Genomic DNA, 22,678 nt, shown 5'->3' on the forward strand with positions numbered 1-22,678 from the left:
TTACATATTATGTATTACCATCTAGCAATACATAAAATATCTTACATCCCTTCATTAGTTTCAAAGTTATTGCACAAAAAATCTGATAATGTATGAATTATGAATAATAAAAAAGGTAGTTGAGAAAAAATTACTACACTTATGGTGTTATTGGGAAACAAGAGCTGTCTCCGTAGGATGACACATGCCCCCGATGGCACTTTGAATGAATAGTTATGGCCGATGTTAGAGTTTAGGACCTTTGACCTACGGAGCTTGGTCTTGCGCGCGACACATCGTCTTACTGTGTCACACATTCATGCATAGTTATTTTAAAATCTATGCATGAATGACAAAGATATGGACCGGACATGCCCATCAATGTACTATCATGAAAAATGATCTTTAACGTCTAAGTGTGACCTTGACCTTTGAGCTACGGACCTGGGTCTTGCGTGTGACACGTCGTCTTACTGTGGTACACATTCATGCCAAGTTATTTGAAAATCCATCCATCGATGACAAAGATATGGACCGGACACGCCCATCAATGCACTATCCTTTAACGTCTAAGTGTGACCTTGACCTTTGAGCTACAGACCTGGGTCTTGTGCACTGCATGTCGTCTTACTGTGGTACACATTCATGCCAAGTTATTTGAAAATCCATCCATCGATGATAAAGATATGGACCGGACACGCCCATCAATGCACTATCCTTTAACGTCTAAGTGTGACCTTGACCTTTGAGCTACGGACCTGGGTCTTGCGCACTGCACGTCATCTTACTGTGGTACACATTCATGCCAAGTTACTTGAAAATCCATCCATCTATGACATAGATATGGACCGGACACGAAAATTGCGGACAGACCGACAGACTGACAGACGGTTCAAAAACTATATGCCTCCCTTCGGGGGCATAAAAATCATTTGAACCCCACCCCTTCAGGAACTAAACTAAACTAGAAACATTCTGAGTTTCTACATTCAAAACTGTAATATGGGCCAAGACTTGGACCATTCAGCCAATATTGAACTTTGATATAGAAGGCAATGTATATAATTTTTTTACTAATTGTGACGGTAACCTTACGGCCCACATATACAATCCTAATCTTCAGTTTTCTATATACTACTTATCAAGCAATTGCCAAGGACAAGGATTAAACCAGATATAAGACTTCTTTTTAAACAGACATCAAACAGAAAATTATACAGCAATAAACTTTTGATAACTTACCTACATAACCAGTCATAGCACTATTGGCAGTCTGCATGGTGCCTCCAGCAGGGTACATCATTTGTTGTGGTACCCTTCTCAGTGGACCTACATCTTGGTTTTGTATCAACTGGTCATTTCCAGAACTGTAGTCCTGGGTATGAACACCAGTCTGAGAAACTCTTCCTCCATATGTTCTGGTGTCTTGAGCAGGTCCCATATACTGAGAAGGGTACATCTGTGGTCGAATCTGGGAGTCATTTACTTGCATCAAATCTGAAGGTTTCTGAAACCTTTGCATGTCTGGCTGTACCATGTTTTGAGCTATATGTCTTTGATTGTCATTCAATTGAGGCTCCACTCTTCTGTTATAGGGCATCCTCTGGTGATGCTCTAAGGTAGGCTGTCTAGGTACTTGAACCAGTACTGGCATTCTCTGGCGGCCAGTATACGGCGGAGGTGGCATCAGCCGTTGTCTTGCAACAATCTGGCTCAGAAGCTGTTGCTGTCTCAGTGCTGAATTTTGACTAGAACAGTTTCCTCTTTCATTAGATGATGCTTCAGTATTGTCTAACTTCTGTCTTTTAGACACTGCATGGCTTAGTTCTTTTTGTATTGCCCTTTCTTTGCTTCTAGGACTTTCTGTTGACTTTGGAGCAGAATCTGATCTTGTGGTTGGAGGTATATCAGCTGTGAGATCAATTACTTCAATAACATCATTCCCTGGTGATTCACCCTTGGCCTTTGGATTTCTCAATAGTGCTGGAGGTCTTAAAACACTGGTTTCATAAAACTGGTTACATGTCATCATTGATTTTGGTCTGCAATGGGCTCTTATAGGAGAAGGTAATCCAACCTGTGCTCCATGGTGATCCCCAGTTTTATTAGGTGAAGCAGAAGTTGTTGACGTGTTTGAAGGTCCTTGTACTTCAGTAGGCGATTGTAATGGACTATAACTACTATGAAAATCAGCAGATGTTGCCCTCGGTGGTGTAGCACTAGTTGCTGTTGGTGTATTTGGAAGGCTGTAAAACCTGGGTGGTGAGGCTAGCTCTCCAGATACTGCTCTTTTTCTGTACTTCCTTGATGATTGCACAATTAAATGCCCTGCAATTCCAAATGGTCTTTTACTATGAGCAGACTTTGGAGGCCGCTTTTCCCATAGTCTTGGAAATGGTTTCTCTACCTCCTTTGGGCTAAGAAAGATAGGATGTTTTCTACAGATGTAGGGGGATGTCTTATGTACTACATGGGGATGTATGAATGGAGTTTTACACATCTTTTTCATTGTTTCACGAGATGTAGGTTTCTGGTTATGTGCTGGTTGTTGTTTTTCCCCTCTCTGAACTTTTCTCGGTGGTGACCTGTAATGAGCAGGCTTCAATTCCATGTACTTTTGTCTTACTCTTCGCTTTAACATTTCTCTAGAATTACGTGTACTAGAATTCATTTTGTAGTTTTGTTTATTAACTATCTGCTGATTGGCATCAACCAAATTAACAGTTCCATCTATGCCTTGTGCTAAAACTTGTTTGTCCTGCCAACGCATCACTTTTTGTAAACTGGAATGTCTTTTTGGTGAAGACAACTGCATCTGAAGTAATGATTTATCTGCAGCAACTGGTAAACTAGGCACCTGTTTATCTGCAGCATGTGTTTGATTTTCTTGAACACTCCCCAAATTCATGTCTTTTCTTGGAAATCTGTTACAGCTCTGATCTGATGTCTGTGGCTTAAAATTTGTAACTTCACTTTCAGTGATTCTCTCTCTCAAATTTGTGGGAGACTGAGTCATACTTTGAGTGTTTGTATCTATATGTGTATTTGGAGTATTATCAGTATTTGCTTTAGTCAACACATCTGAAACATCATGAACTCCTGATGTAACAAGACTAGTAGTGGGTTTTACTTTTTCCAAATTCAGTGGTACATCATCAGTCTCACAATTATTAGTCTCAAAACTTTCTTCAGATATACCAACATTAATATCACAATGTTGTGCTGAAAGAATTGAATCAGTTGTAATTGCAGGAGCTGCATCAGCAGATTTAGAAAATTCTGATTCTGCAACAGATGAAAATTGTGCAACTGAACATGACATGGTTGGAATACTGGATGATGTAACAGAAACAGATGTCATGGAACTGGGTAAAGAAACGATTAAAGGTTGATTGATTGTATCTGTTTCAGATGAGACAGGATTAATAATACTTATAGAGATAGGTGATTTTTTTGTTGCTGGTTTCTCACTAGATATAGAAGAGTTTTCTTCAGCAGATTCTTCTTCAACCTTCTCAGTCACATCTTGCTTATCTGTCTGCACTTTTAAGTTACTATCTATATTTGTGTCCTCATTTCTATCTTTAGATACAGCACTTTCCATATCTTTACCATTACCACTATCTTCAATATCTTTACGATCATGATCATTTGAACATTCATCAGGTTTAGTTGAGAGATCCAGATATTCAACACCTTCCACATCCTCATTGATTTCATATTCACCAGTAAATGGATTTACCAAACCTATGTCTTCTATATAATTTATTCCATCACATTTAACTGTGGGATAATTATCATTTAGCACTGAGTTATCATCATCCATACAATCAAATTCACTTTCACCACCTTCATTTTCTGTTTCTAAATTTCCACTAGAATGAACTAAAGAAGATTCAATGTTGTTATTTTCTTTAATTGAGATAATACCGTTAGAAACAGTTACTGACAAATTTGCCTTTGAAAAATCATTAACTTGGCTAGATTTCAAAGCAGATGAAAGATCAATGGGAGCGTCAGAATCAAAAACATCATCATTTTCCTCTTCAATAACTTCTGATAACACCATATCTTTGCAAGATCTTTTCCTCTCCTTATAAGCTTCTTCTGTATCAGTTGGAGTTTTCTGCAGTCCTGTCTCAACTACTTCACTTGCATCTTCAGCAGATTCAGAAATTTCTTTTCTATCTTCATCAGGTTTTTCTTTATCACCTTTGTCTATTTCACACTTGTCTTTACTAGTCATTTCAGCTTCTGTTTCCTTTTTAATAATACTTTTAGCTTGTTTCATTTTTTCCAATAGTTCAAGCTTTTTTCTCCTCATTTCTTCTTGCTCTTGTTCCTTTTGCTTAATTTCTCTGTCTAATTCTTCCATTTGCTTTTTAATTTCATCATCAACCTCTTCTTCAACATTTCCTGTACCATCAAAAAGCATTTTCTCTGAATCACTAGGAGGTCTATGTACTGATTCTGAAATACTGTCACATGACTCTCCATTTGAAGAAAATTGTTTTGTTTTCTGTTTGAACGTCTGACAATGATTTTTCCCTGAAGAGTTGTTTTTAACCTTTGATGGCTCACACTTTTGCTTTTGATTTTTCAAGGATGAAATTTCTTTTTTCAGGTACTGTGACTGTTTACACTGCTCGTTTAATGAGGACAAATTGGAAGGTTTTGGTAAAATAAGCAGTGGTGGAGGTCCTGAATTCACTGGTCGGCAAAGTGGCATTCTTACTGAACTGGTATTCAGCTGTGTTTGATTCATGTTGAAATTTACAGGTTGTGCTTGAATAACATTAGCAGATTGACTAGATACCCTAAGTTGCGAGCCTGCATTTGTGTAAGTATAATTTGAGATCAAAGTTTGGTTTCCAGCTTGATAAATGGTTACTGGAATCAGCTGGTTTTGGATATGTACAGGTGAGGACTGCTGAAATAATGGATCAATATTCTGGGACTGAATCTGAACAAGACTTGGCTGAAGCTGTGGAATACTCTGAACATATCCCTGTTGTAATGCATTAGGAACATTTTGTACAAAAGGTTGTATGGGAATAACCATTCCATTTCCAAAACTAGATGGAGATGTAGTTGTTACAGTGAGACCTCCATTGGAAATTTGTGCCAATGTAGGTAAAACTGTCACAGGCGCTTGAGGTGTTCCTGAATTTACTAATGCTGTAGAAAGCAGGCCACTAGCTGTGGAGGTTACTGTTGTGTCAAGAACTGGACTAATTTGAGCCAATGTTGAAATTAATCCTGCATCTGCCTGAACTGGACTGTTGACAACATTTGTTGTCGTAATACATGTAGTGGCAGATTCCTGAAATAGAAATATTTTATTTGAACAGCACATATTCATAAACACTTAAACTAAATACTGCTGCATTTAATTACTAAAAGTTACCTACAATTATACTGTACACTTAATACTTATTGACTTTTTCTCATTTTTTCATTTGTAGAATTCTGTATACTTGAATGAAAATAATTTTTTATGAGTAAACATTAAACAAATTAGTATGACAACGAGTGTCAATTACAAAGGGTTAGGGCGGTCTACAAAACAATGGCATTTTACAGATTTGAGTCTTGTCTACAAAACAATGGCATTTTACAGATTGGAGTCTTGTCTACGAAACAATGGCATTTTACAAAATTCTGAGCTCACACTTGAATTTAGCTAACAGCAAGGTCGCATTCTAAGACTGATTTATGACCTCAAAACCAGCCATATGAATTTATCAAGTATACAGCAGTTACAAGAACTCTGCCAAGTAATATACACCCATAGGACTCTATCAGAAGAGGATGAACACTTAATTCAAAGAAAAAGCAAAATTTAGAGATTTTTTTTTTTTGGTGTATGGTGGGTGTGTGTGGGGGAAGCAGACGGTGAGTGTGTGTGCGTGTGTGTGTGGGGTGGGGGGGGGGGGGGGGGGGGGGGGGGGGGGTGACAGTATACTAAAGGGCAAATAACTAAATAAATCCCCTTTTTTTGTATGGGGTGGGGAGTATTAATGGGGGATGGGGGTGTAATGTAAATTGATGCAGTCTGCACATCGTCTCATCACAATCTGCCTATATTCCCAGTCTCAGTCAATACCTTTACTACTTTTTAAGTTATGCTCTGGACATAAAATATGATGGGCAGATTTGACCTTGACCTTTGAACTACTATCCTAGTTCATGCACTCTGCACATTGTTTCATCATCACCTACCTACATGTTTGAAGTCAATACCTTGCATGGTTATTTAGTAATGCTCCAGACAGAGAATATGATTGACAGTTTTGACATTTTATTTTACTTTGTGACCTTGACCTTTGCCCTACAGAGCTGGTTCAAGCACTCTGCACATTGTCTCACTGCCATCTTCCCATGTGCCAAATTTAAAGTCAATACCTTTAATGGTTATAAAGTTTTACTACGGACACAAATTATGACAGACAAGACAGTTGAAGATGTACATGCCATCACATAATACATCCACTTGTTTAAAAAAAGGGATTTATCAATATCTGGAAACATAATATGAACTTTAAAATAAGTAATGAAAACCAGACAACAGTAAAATGCTAAATAGTGTCTTGATGAGATCAATAACTAATACCAGTTTTATGAAATTGTTCTAAGTATTTAAGGACATATAGAGTGGACATGATGGATGGATGGATGGATGGACACTCCACTTCTTGAAGCCTTTCCACCTATACTAGCTCACATATAAAAGCTTTTGCAAAGTTTTCTAATAATTATGAAACGTGCCATGTGAGGTCATCCTTTGATGCAAAAGAACAATAGAGAATCTTTAAACACTCTGTCAAGGAATTCCTGAGGAACAAGCTGACAAGCAAAATTGTCATAAAATTTCTATGTTAAAAATAAGCATCATTTTGACCTAGTAATCTTAGAGAAACTTGCTTACATGTAAAACTTCAACCAAAATTTCTAAGTTAAAAAGAGAAATAATTGTGAAAAAGTGTGAACTTTGAACGCATTTGGCTTAGTAGGTTTTGAGAAACCTACTTACATATGCAAAACTTTAACATGAAAAGTTAAAAGGGGGCAAAACTTTGACAAATCTAAAAGTTAAGAGTTATGTAACTTGCCCTTTGAGGTCACTTCATATAACACCAAAGATATGTGTGTCAAGTTTTAATGCATTTGGCCTAGTAGTTTTTGAGGCATCTGTTTACATGCAAAACTTTTGTGATGCAGCAGAAATCTGATGCCAACAAAAAGGGAGACAAAAGTAGCTCTACTATTTGAAACATTTCAAGAAGTCAAGCTTAAAAACACAAACCTTTACTCAGTGAATTCTACGCAATATATAATAATAATGTATAGTTTGCAAAGAGCAATTAAAAACAAGAGGGCCATGAAGGCCCTGTATCGCTCACTTGACCTATTGACATCAAGATTGTTTCATTAAGATATGGTCATAAATGTGGCCTCTAAAATGTTAACTAACTTATCCTTTGATTTGACCCGGTGACCTAGTTTTTGACCCCACATGACCCAGATTCGAACTTGACCTAAAGATCATCAAGATTAACATTCCAACTAAGTTTCATGAAGATACAGTCATAAATGTGGCTTCTAGAGTGTTAACAAGCTTTTCCTTTGATTTGACCCGGTGACCTAGTTTTTGACCCAACATGACCCAGATTTGAACTAGACCTATATATCTTCAAGATTAACATTCTGACCAAATATTATTTAGATATGGTCCTTAATGTGGCCTCTAGAGTGTTAACTAGCTATTTGTTTGATTTGACCTGGTGACCTAATTTTTGACCCTACATGAGCCAGATTCAAACTGGACTTTGAGATCATCATGATTAACATTCTGACCAAGATTCATGAATATACAGTCATAAATGTGGCCTCTACAGTGTTAACAAGCTTTTCCTTTGATTTGACCTGGTGACCTTGTTTTTTTTACCCCCTATGACCCAATATCTAACTCGTCTAAGATTTCATTGACGGTAACATTCTGATCAAGTTTCATTAAGATTGGGCCGAAATTGTGACCTCTAGAGTGTTAACAAGTTTTTCCTTTGATTTGACCTGGTGACCTAGTTTTTGACCCCAGATGACCCAATATCAAATAGGTCCAAGATTTTATTGAGGGTAACATTCTGACCAAGTTTCATTAAGATTGGGCCAAAAATTTGACCTCTAGAGTGTTAACAAGCTTTTCCTTTGATTTGACCCGGTGACCTAGTTTTTGACCCCAGATGACCCATCATCAAACTCGCCCAAGATTTCATTTAAAGTAACATTCTGACCAAGTTTGATTAAGATGCGGCCAAAATTGTGACCTCTAGAGTGTTAACAAGCTTTTCTTTTGATTTGACCTGGTGACCTAATTTTTGATCCAAGATAACCCAATATCAAACTCAGCCAAGATTTTATTGAAAGTAACATTCTGACTAAGTTTCATTAAGATTAGGCCAAAATTGTGACCTCTAGAGTGTTAACAGTCAAATTGTTGATGACGAAGGACGACTGACGGACGACGGACACAGGGTGATCACAAAAGCTCACCTTTGAGCATTTCGTGCTCAAGTGAGCTAAAAGCAAGAAAGTAGGTCAGAAGGTCAAGGTCACAGTCAAGTGACATCATATTACTTGGGGTCATCATGTAATTATAATTAAACAGTCTTGAAAATAGGATCAGATAATTTTTAGTATTTTTTCCTATATAACTCATATGATAACTAAGTGACCCCGGGGCGGGGCCTCTTTTAACCCCAGGGGCATAATTTGAACAATTTTGATAGAGGACTACTAGGCAATGCATCATACCAAATATCAAAAGCCTAAGTCTTGTGGTTTCAGACAAGAAGATGTTTAAAGTTTTTTCCTATATAAGTCTATATAAAACTTGGGACCCCAAGGGAAAGGCCTCTTTTCATTCTAGGGGTACAATTTGAAAAATTTTGGTTGAGGACCATAAGACAATGCTATAAACCAAATATCAAAGGCCTATGTTTTGTGGTTTCAGACAAGAAATTTTTTAAACTTTTTTTCCTATATAAGTCTATGTAAAACTTGGTACCCCTGGGGCAGGGCCATATTTGACCCTATGGGGATAATTTGAACAATCTTGGTAGAGGACCACTAGATGATGCTACATACCAAATATCAAAGCCCTAGGCCATGTGGTTTTGTACAAGAAGATTTTCAAAGTTTTCCCTATATAAGTCTATATAAATCATGTGACCCCCGGGGAGGGGCCATATTTGACCCTAGGAGAATAATTTGAATAATCTTGGCAGAGGACCACTAGATGATGCTACATACCAGATATCAAAACCCTAGGCACTGTGATTTTGGACAAGAAGATTTTTAAAGCTTTTTTCTTTTGGTTGCCATGGCAACCAGAGCACAAAATGGAATTCAATTCTTTGAACACTTTTGAAAGGGGGCCACCCAAGGATCATTCCTGTGAAGTTTCATGTAATTCTGCTCAGTGGTTTTCAAGAAGAAGATTTTTTTAGACAATGCTGACGGACACACAACAGACGACAAACATTGAGTGGCCACAAAAGCTCACCATGAGCCTTTGGCTCAGGTGAGCTAAAAAAACAGATTTGATATTTGTGGTTTTACAATGCGCAGTTTTAATGGAAGAGTTAGGTAAGTTAAATCTGGTAAATGAGATAGTAATGCTTCACTGAGATCAGCAAATTACCTCTTTATTTTCTCCTGTATGAACTGAGACATTGGTTGGAATCTCTGATGTGACGACTGACTCCACTTTGATCTTCCCGGCAGGAGGTTTATGGACCTGAGGATGCACCAACTGCACGGGTGGCTTCGTGCGTGGTCTAAAACTAATACTGCCAGCCTCTGAAAAGTGTATATCAATTGAAAATGTATGTATGTATATATACTAACATGGCTGTATCTCTTGATAAGTGTTTCTGTGAAGCCACCTAAACCATTTACTATCAAGCTAAGATAACCAAGAGTTATTTGGCTATTCAAACAACTCGAGTCCCAAAAAATATGATAATTATTTCTAGGCATTGAACAAAGGAAACCTATTTTGTGAAACCAGTCCCTGAAAGATATAATTGCCAACATACTCTTATAATATCATATGCTTTCTAATAAAATACTGAAAAATATTGATGGAATATAACGCATATTTTCATTGTATTTATTTTTCATTGCAGTGAAACATATTTGCTATTATCTGCTCTGCAGTACGACGTATGGTTTTCCTGAACTATTTTAGTATTCTTGGGCAGTAACTCTGGTATCATTTCAAGCGATGTGTATATGGGAAAGTAATGTTATCTATTTCAAGTCGAAACATAACATTTACAATGTTTGCAATTTGCCTATTATTGCACATTCTATCTAGTATGCATACCAGCACAAGGCATTTAACTAGCCACAACTACTTGGGACATCACTTGGGTGACCTTTTTACTTTCGATTTGTAACACCAGGAATGTCAAAATTATTTGGAACAGTTACAGTGAGTTGTACACAACTCTTACAACTACTTCTTCATATTTAGTATCTTTGCTGATGTTGTAAAGGTAACTCTTTCCGTTTATAAGTAAAATAAGACTAAATTTCTGCTGTACAGAAAATGTACTGTTGTTGTTGTTGTGGTTGTTGATCATTCTAAATGTAGACAAACAACATTTACAATCATTTCTGTTTATAATAAACAGGAAGTTAAAGTTTTTATCTTAATCTCACGGTATGGAAAGAAAATCCTATTTCACGTGCGGCCGGTCACACATGAAATATCTCATTTAATAACATTAGATGATAATAAAAACCATATTCATGACAAAACTTGAACATCCTCTAAAAATTTAATTGATCTATTAAAAATTGCAAGCTTGTAATGGAATTTCAGTAACTTTAGTTTTATAGCTTTAATTTTTGTAGATTCCTAAGTACAAATATAGAATTTTCATATTTAGTTATCATGAATTAATGAATATTTTCTGTTGTAAATTAAGAAGCTTTAATCGTGTGTAAAATGCAACCACTTTGCAAAGCTTTATATTACAAATTTACATCTATTTCTCACTTCTCATTTCCTGCCATCAGTAAATTTTATGTTTTATTCATACTTCAATCAATTTTATGTTAATTACACATAAAACAGAGAATATCGTCATGGAGATGATTCAATCCTATTTATTTTTAAATTGCAGCTGACTGTATCATCACAGAACTCTTGAATACAGAACAGATGAAATGCTGCTGTGTCCTCAGCTTAGTTTTTTCTTATTATGGGTTTTGCATTACCGTATTTTGGTGTGTATAGGTCGCGGTAATGTATAGTCCGCATCTAATTTTTGCTCTAGAAATGGTCGGAAAATTTAAGTTCTAGCGTATTATTCGCAGTTAATTTTCGGATTTTTTCCCCAGCAGTATTTAATATTTACCGGCAAAAAAGTTATGGCGGCGGCCATATTGATGCCGCGGACTGAATTATTATCAGAACCTGATTGGTGGAAATCGGACAGTGTTATTTTCGTTCCCAACCGTTTCGTACCAACAGTAGTATCGGTAACAGACTACATCAAAGAAAAGCGGCTTTTTGACACTAATTGGCAGCAGACGGTTTGCGTTTACATTCTGTAATCATGCAAGTTTAAGTGTGAATTGTTTGCACAGCAATTATAACACCTTTCCGTGTCATGTAATTAACCGCGTTCTTTTTATTCTGAGTAAAAAGATTAACAAAATATTTCTTTTTAGATTTTTTTCTTTTATTTAAAAATCAAAAGTAAAAAATTATCTTTCAAGTTTTTAAATACGCTAAGAATTAGTATAAACAATGTTTGGAATGGAGGGCGGATCTGTCCGGATTTTATCCAACCCGGAGTACATGTCAATGGCGTCCAGTAAAACGAAAGTAGAAACAAACGTAATTCAAACTGCAAAAGCATCTTTGAATAAAAGTCATTCATAATTTTAATAGTCTGTATGGGTTATTTACGATATATTTGTTGAAAAGCCGCCGATATTGATATTTTTTATCCATTTTGTTCGTTCGTAACAGATGCACGTAATTTTGCGAGAGCAACTGTCAGAAAATTGGCCCGAAAAAAAACTCTGCTGGCAATGTTCTGTCGTATAGGTCGCAGGAACTTTTTCAGGCAGCAAAATGGGTAGAAAAAGTGCGACCTATACGCACCAAAATATGGTAGTACAAAATCTAATACTAGTCTTGTTAGTTGTATATTTTAATAATCTTTCACTGGTTGAAGGTGCCGATTATCTGGCTTAAGGGCAACTTTTTAGGTAGTAACGAGGCCCTGCTGAGTTGTCGAAAAAACAGTTACCAAGAGCCTGATATTTCCATCCATACTTTCTACCAGTGATTGAATCTTTCTCTATTCTTCAATTTATAGAAGAAATGAAATAAAATTAATGTTTTTCTTTGAATCACTGTAACAGTTTCACTATTGTATCGTATGAATTTACCCATTCATTCATAAATTACAGCATGACTGTCATGTGTAAGATGGGTTTTTCCATCACTGGCAAAAACCTGTGAAAATCCAGTCTGGCATGAATTAAAGCTTGTTGCTCTAATTAGTTTCTATGAGTAATCAGTGTTGTCAAAAAGACCTACCTTCTATTGGAGGGATGGTTTTGCCCTTCAGGGGCTTTTACAAAGATATTATACCATTTACTTCTATGTTTTTAATCTTCCAAACATGGCTGGTGTCAAAACAGGAGGAAAGGCAGAGGAAGAGGTTTTAGCAAGAGGGTTTAGTTTTAATCTCAGTTATTTGGAGATTTTAGGCACTTTTCATGCTAATTTAGGCAGCGTAAGAATTGGGAAATTTTATGCCAATGACTCCCATAAATTGTTACTTTTCTCTTATGTGACCAGCACCAAGCCTGGGGGATGCAGTATCCCTTCCCTAGAATTGTCCACTTTAGCTGCAGCACTAATACGTCTGTAACTGAAAATTATTTCTACATTAATGAGAGCTGGTGTTATATATAGAACATATTGTGCAAACAAAAGTCCTGATGGAACAACAATCTAGAAGGTTAGATTGTGATGACCTTTCTACTTGTAATGTTGATATGCCCACAGAGAGATATTGGTGAATGGCAGTCCTTTGTCACATCCTTAAAACATGCAGGGAAAAAATATGCTTTTTGGTTAAATTAATCCCTTGAGTGAAAATTGATATACTAAATGATACATAACACCGCTTCTGAACTTATACTTCTATTCATGTTGTTGTTTTGAGTCCCAAGAATATGATCAGTGTTGAACAATTAGAGGAGAAGACTATAATAAAAATAATAATAATAATAATAATAAACAAGCAAATTCGATGAATTGGTATCCCCCGCCGAAAGGGTTTGTGGTGAGGAATGGCAAAAAAATATATCCGGCAAAAAGTTACGGATGTTAATAAGAAGCAAATAATTTCATTAGTCAAAATCAATTTAACAGAAAACAAATGTTTAATTAAAGAGTACATAATAAATGTATGATACTTTGATCCTGACTAAAGAATTTATTCTGAATGGGATATGCTTACTGTAATAAGCTTAGCTTTTAAAATTAAATGCAGTTACCGTAATTGAAATATGAGCTTGAAGTTTAACTGGAACGAAATATTGTCTTTGAGTGGTTTGGCACCAGGTGTTGTTGTTTAACATGTACATTTGAACTTAAAAAAAACAGATGTCCTTATGAGAACACTGGTAAGATATCTTGAACATGACTGAGGGCAAGGCTTGTGCAGTCACAACTTAACATGTTGAAGGTTTGAACATTTAAAAAAAAAAAAAAAAAGGAATGGAAATATATATATGTATATATATTTATTTTTTAAGGGTGTGGGGGTGCAGGGGAATGGGAGAGGAAACAAAATTTCACATGTTGATTATAAATATTGATGGAAAATTAAAAATGAAAAACAAGAGGGTCATGATGACCCTGGGATGCTCACCCGAGTAATATGAGCTACATGTTTCTAATGTCAACTGATGATTTTTAGAAATTTTTTGGAAGATTTTCCGATGTACAATCAAGTAACCCCTGGGGCGGGGCCAATTTTATCCCGGGGGTCATGATTTGTTCAAAGTTTGTAGAAGTCTACTAGGAAATGTTACATATCAAATATCTAAGATCTAGGCATTCTGGTTTATTTTTAGCAAATTTATGAAGATTTCCCTATGTACAATCAAGTAACCCCTGGGGCTGGGTCAATTTGACCCTGGGGGGTCAAGATTTGAACCAATTTTGTAGAGGTCCACTAGGCAATGCTATACATCAAATATCTAAGCTCTAGGCCTTCTGCTTTATTTTTAGAAAATTTTGAAGATTTTTCTATGTAAAATCAAGTAACCCCATGGGGCGGGGTCAATTTGACCCTGGGGGTCATGATTTGAACAAATTTTGTAGAAGTCTACAAGGCAATGCTACATGTCAAATATCTAAGATCTAGGCCTTCTAGTTTATTTTTAGAAATTTTTTGAAGATTTTTCCTATGTAAAATCAAGTGACCCCTGGAGCGGGGTCAATTTTGACCCAGGGGTCATGATTTGAACAAATTTTGTAGAGGTCCACTAGGCAATGCTACATGTGAAATATCTAAGCTCTAGGCCTTCTGGTTTATTTTTAGAAAATTTTTGAAGATTTTCCTATGTAAAATCAAGTGACCCCTGGGGCAGGGTCAATTTTGACCCTGGGGGTCACGATTTGAACAAATTTTGTAGAGGTCTACCAGGCAATGCTACAAGTCAAATATCTAAGCTCTAGGGCTTCTGGTTTTTGAGAAGAAGATTTTTAAAGATTTTCTTATGTAAAATCAAGTGACCAAGTCAAGTGGGCGACCAGGTGTGGGTGCGCAACTTCACATGTTTATAATAAATGTTCACAGAAAAGAATGAAAGAAATTTAATGAAATTCTGCCAAATGGCAAGTTTGTTATGTACAAATATGTGGATTTTTAGACAATTAAAGGGCAATAACTCTGCAGTAACAAAAGAAATCCATACGAAATTGTGTGTGCACAACCACATTATAGTGCTCTAAATTCTGTTAAGTTTCATAGTTCAAGGTCAAATATATCAGAAGTTATGATGCAGAAATTGCCATATTTATAGTACCCTATATAGTTAACAATAGAAACTTCTAAGGGCCATAACTCTGGTGTTACTTGGGCAATCTGACTGAAACTTGACGGGCGGCAAGAACTCATAGTGGTGAACAAGTGTATGAAGTTTTAAATAAATATTCCCAACCATTTCCTAGATATGGCTCCGGACAGATGGACGGACGGACAACGCCAAAACTATATCCCTCCGACTTTTGTCGGGGGATAATAATAATAATTGCTCCCTAACAGAAGGGGATTTCTTCTCATACTTGCAGCCATAGGTACCACATTTCTCTTAACATCATCTATTAAGTCATTTCAGCCATTAAGGTTTGTTTAAATGCTGATGAAAGACAATTTTACCATTTTTTCAACAAGGGATATCATCCAGTGGTCAAAATGTTACGTCCATGTTGACAGTTTAAATCATTTGTGTGCATATTTCCTGGGAAAATAAGATGCCATGTATTTTCATGAAGTTTGGTGTCCTTTTAATATACCCCTTCTGTGTCTGTACAAAATATCATTATAGTGTGATAAATAACCTATAACTAATTGATTTTGGGTATTAGATTAGCTGGTTTCTTCTGTTTATTTAAGGTGAAGATAAGATATCAAAATGCTTTTAACTGACCTGATTTCACTGCACAGCCGTCAAGGACTCCAGCCTCAAACCGGTTTGTTACAGTATTCTTCACTGTTACTGCATCAGCACTTTTCACTTCAGATATCAGTGCAGTTACTTCAGTAGCAAGTCTTTTGTCTGGTTTACTAACTACAATTGAACTGGTTGTGGATGGTTCAGCTACTAGTGTTTCTTCAACAGTCAGCTTCAGAGTATCTGTCTCTGTCTCATTAACTTCACCAGGTGATCTTACCAAAACAGACTTCTTTGAGCTTTCTTCAAACTTTGATATTTGATCATCTGAATCAGTGTGCTGAAGGTTTAGCCTGGAAAGAGAGTAATATAAGATTAACATTATATTTCATACCCAAGAAGCAGTATTTAGCCTAAAAATGAGAGGTATGTTGTACACAGATAAAAACCATACTTTTGAGTATTAAAATACACAGTATTAAAAAAGTGACCAATTCTTTATTTAGTATAAAACACTGTGCAAGAGAGTCACTAGCCCATTTCATAGTAGCAACTATTGCAATGCAATAATACAGATATTGCTAGAAAAATTAATGCAATAATACTGATATTGCTGGAAATAATAATGCAATAATACTGATATTGCTGGAAATAATAATGCAATAATACTGATATTGCTGGAAGTAGTACTGATATTGCTGGAAACAGTACTGATATTGCTGGAAATAATAATGCAATAATACTGATATTGCTGGAAATAGTACTGATATTGCTGGAGACAGTACTGAAATTGCTGGAAATAGTATTGCAATAATACCGATATTACTGGAAATACTATTGCAATAATACCGATATTGCTGGAAATACTATTGCAATAATACCGATATTGCTGGAAATACTATTGCAATAATACCGATATTACTGGAAATACTATTACAATAATACCGTTATTACTGGAAATACTATTGCAATAATACTGATATTACTGGAAATAACTATTGCAACAATATGATATTTCTGGAAAGATTATTGATGACTTTCCTTCAATGTAATGTTCTTTGACAGCTGCTTTTAGTTATGTTGGTTCATTTATAGCTGAACTTTATGTTGGTTCAATTATAGCTGAATCTATACTTTTATAAATAGATTAGAAGTGTTTTACACAACAGATTTTTTTTATTACACAACAGATTTTCCAATAATATGAAAAGGAAAATAAGTCCAAAATGTTACTTTTTCTTCTACTTGATGTAAAAAATGTCATTTAATGTTCATTTTCAAGTAACTTCTATTGATCTTGTACATAATAAAACGCCTTTTTCTTGTAAAGAGCAATGATAGAATATTCTGCACTAGTTAAGCTATAGGCAAGCCTGTGTTAAGACCATATGAAAAACTGGAATGACCTAAAATTTACGTGTCATTGTGAAACCTAAAAAAACCAAACCTGGTGACCCCAAAGTCAGTAAGGGTTGTGTACTCAATAAGTACTATCAGCATGTGACGATTGAAGGTCCTGGGTGCAGTGGTTCGTGAGTAAAGTGCCTTCATGCAAAAAGTTAACGTTGTGACGAACAAACACGAACTAACGGACGGACAGTTTACAATGTTTTTTTTTTTTTAGAAATTATTGTAATTCTTTTATTTTTCTAAGTCCACAAAAAAAATCCTTACCAGGTAGAGATACCTTAAAATACACCCAAAATTTGAAAGTAACATCAATGTTGTACCACAGAAAAGTGGTCTTGGTTTTTCCCTACGGTCAATTATAAAAAAGTTACAATGTAAGTTATTTATAGTAAGAACTGAGGGAAGTTAATCTTTAAAGAGAAAAAAAAAAAAAAAAAAAAAAATCGAAAAAACTTTCATCAAAATCCCTCTATGCATGAAGAAGATATGCTCCGGACAAAGTCATTCTTGAATTTGACCTTTGACCTCTAAGTGTGACCTTGACCTTAGACCTAGGGACCTGGTTCTTGCGCACGACACTCCGTCTCATGATGGTGAACAACTGTGCTAAGTTTCATCAAAATCCCTCCATGCATGTAGAAGATATGCTCCGGACAAGGGCTGTGGACGCCGCCCGTCCGCCTGCCCGCCCAACCGCCCACCCGCCCAACCGCCCGCCAGGGGCGTTCCCATAATACGTCCCGTTTTTCAAACGGGCGTATAAAAATCTTTCTGTTTCTGTGAAGTGTGGTGGCATATCAGATTAGATGTATGTCATGCAGTTATTAACTGTTACAAATAATAAATTGCGTATGAATGGTTTACCTCATGTCATTTTCCGACCCAATGAATGTTCCAGACAATCTTTACTAGCATACTACATAGATCACAAAACTTTATTCAAAACAGTTCTAAGCTTTTCATTAATGCCATTTCAACGAAATAGTTCAAGAAAAGCTTTTTATTCGTGACATTTTCAAAGAAATAGTTCTAATAAAACTTTTTATTCAAAACAGTTCTAACTAAGCTCTTTATTGATGTCATTTCAAAGAAATAGTTCAAACAAAGCTTTTTATTCATGACATTTTCAAAGAAATAGTTCTAACAAAACTTTTTAATCAAAACAGTTCTAACTAAGTTCTTTATTGATGCCATTTCAAAGAAATAGTTCTTTAAGTGGAACAACTTTCTGATATCTGGAAGTCATTTCCTCTGATAAAGAAAATGTTTCAATATCACAACATTTTTAGAGAAATAGTTTTAATTAAGCTATATAACACTTTGATATTCATAACATTTTCCAAGTTACAGTATTCCAATAACCATGACAATTTAAAATATATATATATAAAAAAAATAATAAAACATTTCCACTCTGGTTTCATGACATATTGTTCTAAGATATTAAGTAAACAGTTTTCGAATTTTCACAATATTTTTTGCTATTGTTTAAATACTTGAGATGAAAAAAAAGATGTGATGTATTCATTTTTAGGGGACATTTTTTTGTGTTTTGTAAAATATCTAGTTTTAAGATGTTCAGATTAAACATAACCTGTTAAAGGAGAAACATAATATTTACAAACAGTCAATGCAGTTTTGTCAGTAAAATACATCAAGTTACAAAAGAATTTGGTTAGGTTAACAAAGATTTGGAAAACCAACACGCAGCCACCATGCTTTTATTCTAGGTTTCAATGTTTACAGTCCCTTGCGGTTTATTTATCAGTCATGACATATTTCATGAAGCATTACAAAGTAAGTGTATTGACCTTAGTGCTCTGAACATGTTTCACGAAGCCTACTTAGGACAAACCTAGAACTTAGGAGGAAGGTGTTTCACGAACATGATTTAAGTACATTCATTTAAACTATTCCGTTATTCTTAAAACATCAGCTGAACAAGTAAGAAATATTTGTCATGAAAATGGACTTATGTTTATAAGCTTTTTTAAATGCTACATGTTTAACAGTTAGGGGATCATATTATGCCCCTGTTTTAAAATCCCGTTGCCACATTTTCCAATATGAACATAAAATACATTACTTTCTTGTTAAATCCTATTTTTGGTAATTACTTTCTTTAATATTTGTCAAAGCTTTGAATATTGTTGAATATACTAAAATGTTTTACTGAATCTAATATTTCTTATTAGCTCCCTTTATGGCTCCAACTATAACAGTTCATGTGAAATATTCAAAGTAATGCTTTTCTTATTATGTAAGTAAGCATAACATCTATTTGGAAACCTGTTTCATATGTTTTTAAGATAAACAAGAGCTGTCACTAATGGTGACAATGCCCCCACAGCACCTTGACCTTTGACCTGGTGACATCAAAGTCAGTAGAGGTGGTGTACTCAATACGTACTATCAGCATGTGAAGTTTGAAGGTCCTGGGTGAAGTGGTTCGCCAGTAAAGTGCCTTCATGCAAAAAGTTAATGTTGGCCCCTGTGACCTTGACTTTTGACCTGGTGACCCCAAAGTCGGTAGGGTTGGTGTACAAATAAAATACTATCTGCATGTGAAGTTTGAAGGTCCTGGGTGCAGTGGTTCACGGGTAAAGTGCCTTCATGCAAAAAGTTAATGTTGGCCCCTGTGACCTTGACCTTTGACCTGGTGACCCCAAAGTCAGTAGAGGTGGTGTACTCAATAAGTACTATCAGCATGTGAAGTTTGAAGGTCCTGGGTGCAGTGGTTCGTGAGTAAAGTGCCTTCATGCAAAAAGTTAACGTTGGCCCCTGTGACCTTGACCTTTGACCTAGTGACCCCAAAGTCAGTATGGGTGGTGTACTCAATAAGTACTATCAGCATGTGAAGTTTGAAGGTCCTGGGTGCAGTGGTTCGCAAGTAAAGTGCCTTCATGCAAAAAGTTAACGTTGTGACTAACGAACGAACGAAGGAACTAACGATCGAATGAACAGACGGACAGTTGAAAACTAATATGCCTCCCTTCGGGGGGCATAAAAATAAGCATTATGGATCATCAATGAAACCAAAGACTAAACAAATATTAAAGGAGCAAAGGGGCCATATTTGGAGTTGTATAAACCCTCTTTTGATGCTAAATGAGATTACACCAAATCCTTGTTCTGTCAAAAAAATGTGCAGAACTTTTTGAAATACCAAAATAGAGTTATGGAACTGAGCTAAACTTTAGTAAGACACATTGTCTGAATATTGGAAACATCTGTGCCAAGTTCTATCATGCATACCTGGATGGCAGAGTTCTTTCTATACTGGAAAGGAAACAGACCCTGTTAATAAAATGTGAAACATTAACCTCAAAGTGCAACCTTGACTTTTAAGCTAGGGGTCTGAAAGTTGTGCATGACACATCGTCTTGTTATCTGTTATCAGCAACATTTGTGCTAAGTAATATCAAAATCCACTGAAGGATAATTAAGTTACAGACTGGACAGGCAAAAAGCCCTCTTGACCTTTAACCTCCAAATGTGACCGTGACCTTTGAGCAAGGGGCCCACATCTTGTGCATGACACATTGTCTCATTATGGAAAACATTTATACATAGTTATATAAAAACCAATTGACGAACATACAGACAGCAGCAACGCTATATGCCTTTCACATAAATGTGGGGACATAAAAAGATATGGTCAGAAGACTCTGACTCATAACATTGAAGGTTTTGTCCACACAACTATATCTGCACATGCAAATTGAGGCTATTAATTAAGAAATGTTTATATTGTATTGATTTTCTAATAGTTATATTACCATTCACTTAAAGACACCAAAATTTAATTTATGGAAACATACTGAATATTCAGGAGGGCCAAGTCAATACATACAGACAATAAATTGTAACCTGAGCCATAATATTTTTAAGTAGAAAAGATTGCTGAAGTTGGAGGATTTCTTGGTGTTGAATATTTGGGGATGTAGTCATAGTGATCAACAAGTGAAGTACCTGCTTGCTGCCATTTCAAAAGTGTACCTGTGAAGGCCAACAACAGAACCTAATCTTTAAGATCACAGGTACAAGCCAATAGTAAAACCTAAAACGGGCTACAAACAAAATATTAAGTTGTATATTAACACGTCCTCTTTCAAAAGTCTTTTCAGCAAACAATTTATAACTCTCAAATTATTATTTTCTATTATGTTTGGCAATTATGATTTTTTTCAAATCTTTTATCAAATAACCTTGGATTAGTGAAGTTTTAGAACTATTTTTTCCACACAGGGTAAAATCTACATAATTATGTTATACATAATGTAAGGCAAATAATATAGAAGAAGAGTTCACCTGTATTTTCATTTAAGTCACAGAAACAAACATATATTCTCCAAAGCAGCCTAAACTAAATACTAAATCTTATGCATTTTCCATTTTAATGCAGTGAAGTGGCCATATTGTATTTCATCTTAACATACTAAAACTGAAGCTGAAATGCTTTTTTTCTTTACCTTGACTGTTATAGGAAAATTTTGAAAGAGATTAGTAAAACCTACATTTGGTGTGCTTAGCGCCCATATTTACATGACATTTGTATGTAAGTAAACAATAATTAGTCATGCAATTACTGAAGTTGGAAATATCAACACCTACTCATTTGAACACATTCTCGCATACCAGAGGTTTACCGTGGTTCCCCGGATGAACCTCTGGCACATTTCGCCGATATTTATGGTTTGGTTACATTACAGGTAAAACGTTTCAGCCAATCAGCGTCGTTTCGCGACAAATCGTAGCGAACCAATCAAAATAGTCCGTGAAAAGCATGACCGCGTCCTTTCAATATTATCGAGGGAATACGATGTCCATTTACGACGAATATTATTATTTCTTGATGTAAATCTCTTAACGTCGAATTACAGGAATAAATCTTTATTTATCACAATCATGGAATACAGCCTTTATCCATCGTAAGCAAGTATCTTGTTTACATATTTTTTGAAGTTTCAATTCGGAGTTCCAAATAATGGCGAACAATGATTGGCTGAAACCACTCCCGATAGTAATTACGAGTGCGCATGCTCACCAAGTAAACGATGGAAATAAATCAGAGGTTCGTCTCGGGATTTTGACGAACCTCTGATGGATGAGAATGATTTGAACACAGTTGGAAATTCTAACATCTATTCCGAATTACTGGAGTAGAGTATGTCATTTGAACACAGTTGGAAATACTAAAACATATTCAGAATTACTGTATCATTGTTTTTGAATATTTATGTTGTAAAATTTTGCAGATCTGCTGCAACAGTTTTCTCTTTGTGGAATATTTAGAAATCTTTAACAATCTTTTTCTCTGAAACTGCTGGCTGGTTTTGAAAATAATTGCACAGCATTGTTCCTTAGGTGACACTGTACTAAATTCATTCAAGCCATTATACATAGTTACCTTTAGAAAAGACTGGAAAAGCAGGATTCAAACAAGAGCTGTCTCCGTAGGATGACACATGCCCCCGATGGCACTTTGAATGAATAGTTATGGCCGATGTTAGAGTTTAGGACCTTTGACCTACGGACCTGGGTCTTGCGCGCGACACATCGTCTTACT

The 22,678-nt window shown here is 35.7% G+C and overlaps 1 protein-coding gene across 9 annotated transcripts in view; it reads right to left on the bottom strand.

The window, feature by feature from the left end:
- Positions 1-22,678, bottom strand: part of LOC123533706 (uncharacterized) — a 363,176-nt gene that overhangs the window by 118,488 nt on the left and 222,010 nt on the right. For all 9 annotated transcript variants that reach the window (XR_008366543.1, XM_053520291.1, XM_053520290.1 and 6 more), the window contains 3 exons: positions 15,736-16,052; positions 9,683-9,840; positions 1,222-5,302 (listed from right to left, as the gene is read on the bottom strand). Coding sequence is in view for 8 of the 9 variants with exons in the window: in XM_053520291.1 (XP_053376266.1) it covers positions 1,222-5,302; positions 9,683-9,840; positions 15,736-16,052 (4,556 nt within the window). In the remaining variant the exon portion in view is untranslated. The remainder of the gene's footprint in view (positions 1-1,221; positions 5,303-9,682; positions 9,841-15,735; positions 16,053-22,678) is intronic.

This window comes from Mercenaria mercenaria, chromosome 12 (assembly GCF_021730395.1).
Source record: "Mercenaria mercenaria strain notata chromosome 12, MADL_Memer_1, whole genome shotgun sequence".
Classification (NCBI taxonomy): domain Eukaryota; kingdom Metazoa; phylum Mollusca; class Bivalvia; order Venerida; family Veneridae; genus Mercenaria; species Mercenaria mercenaria.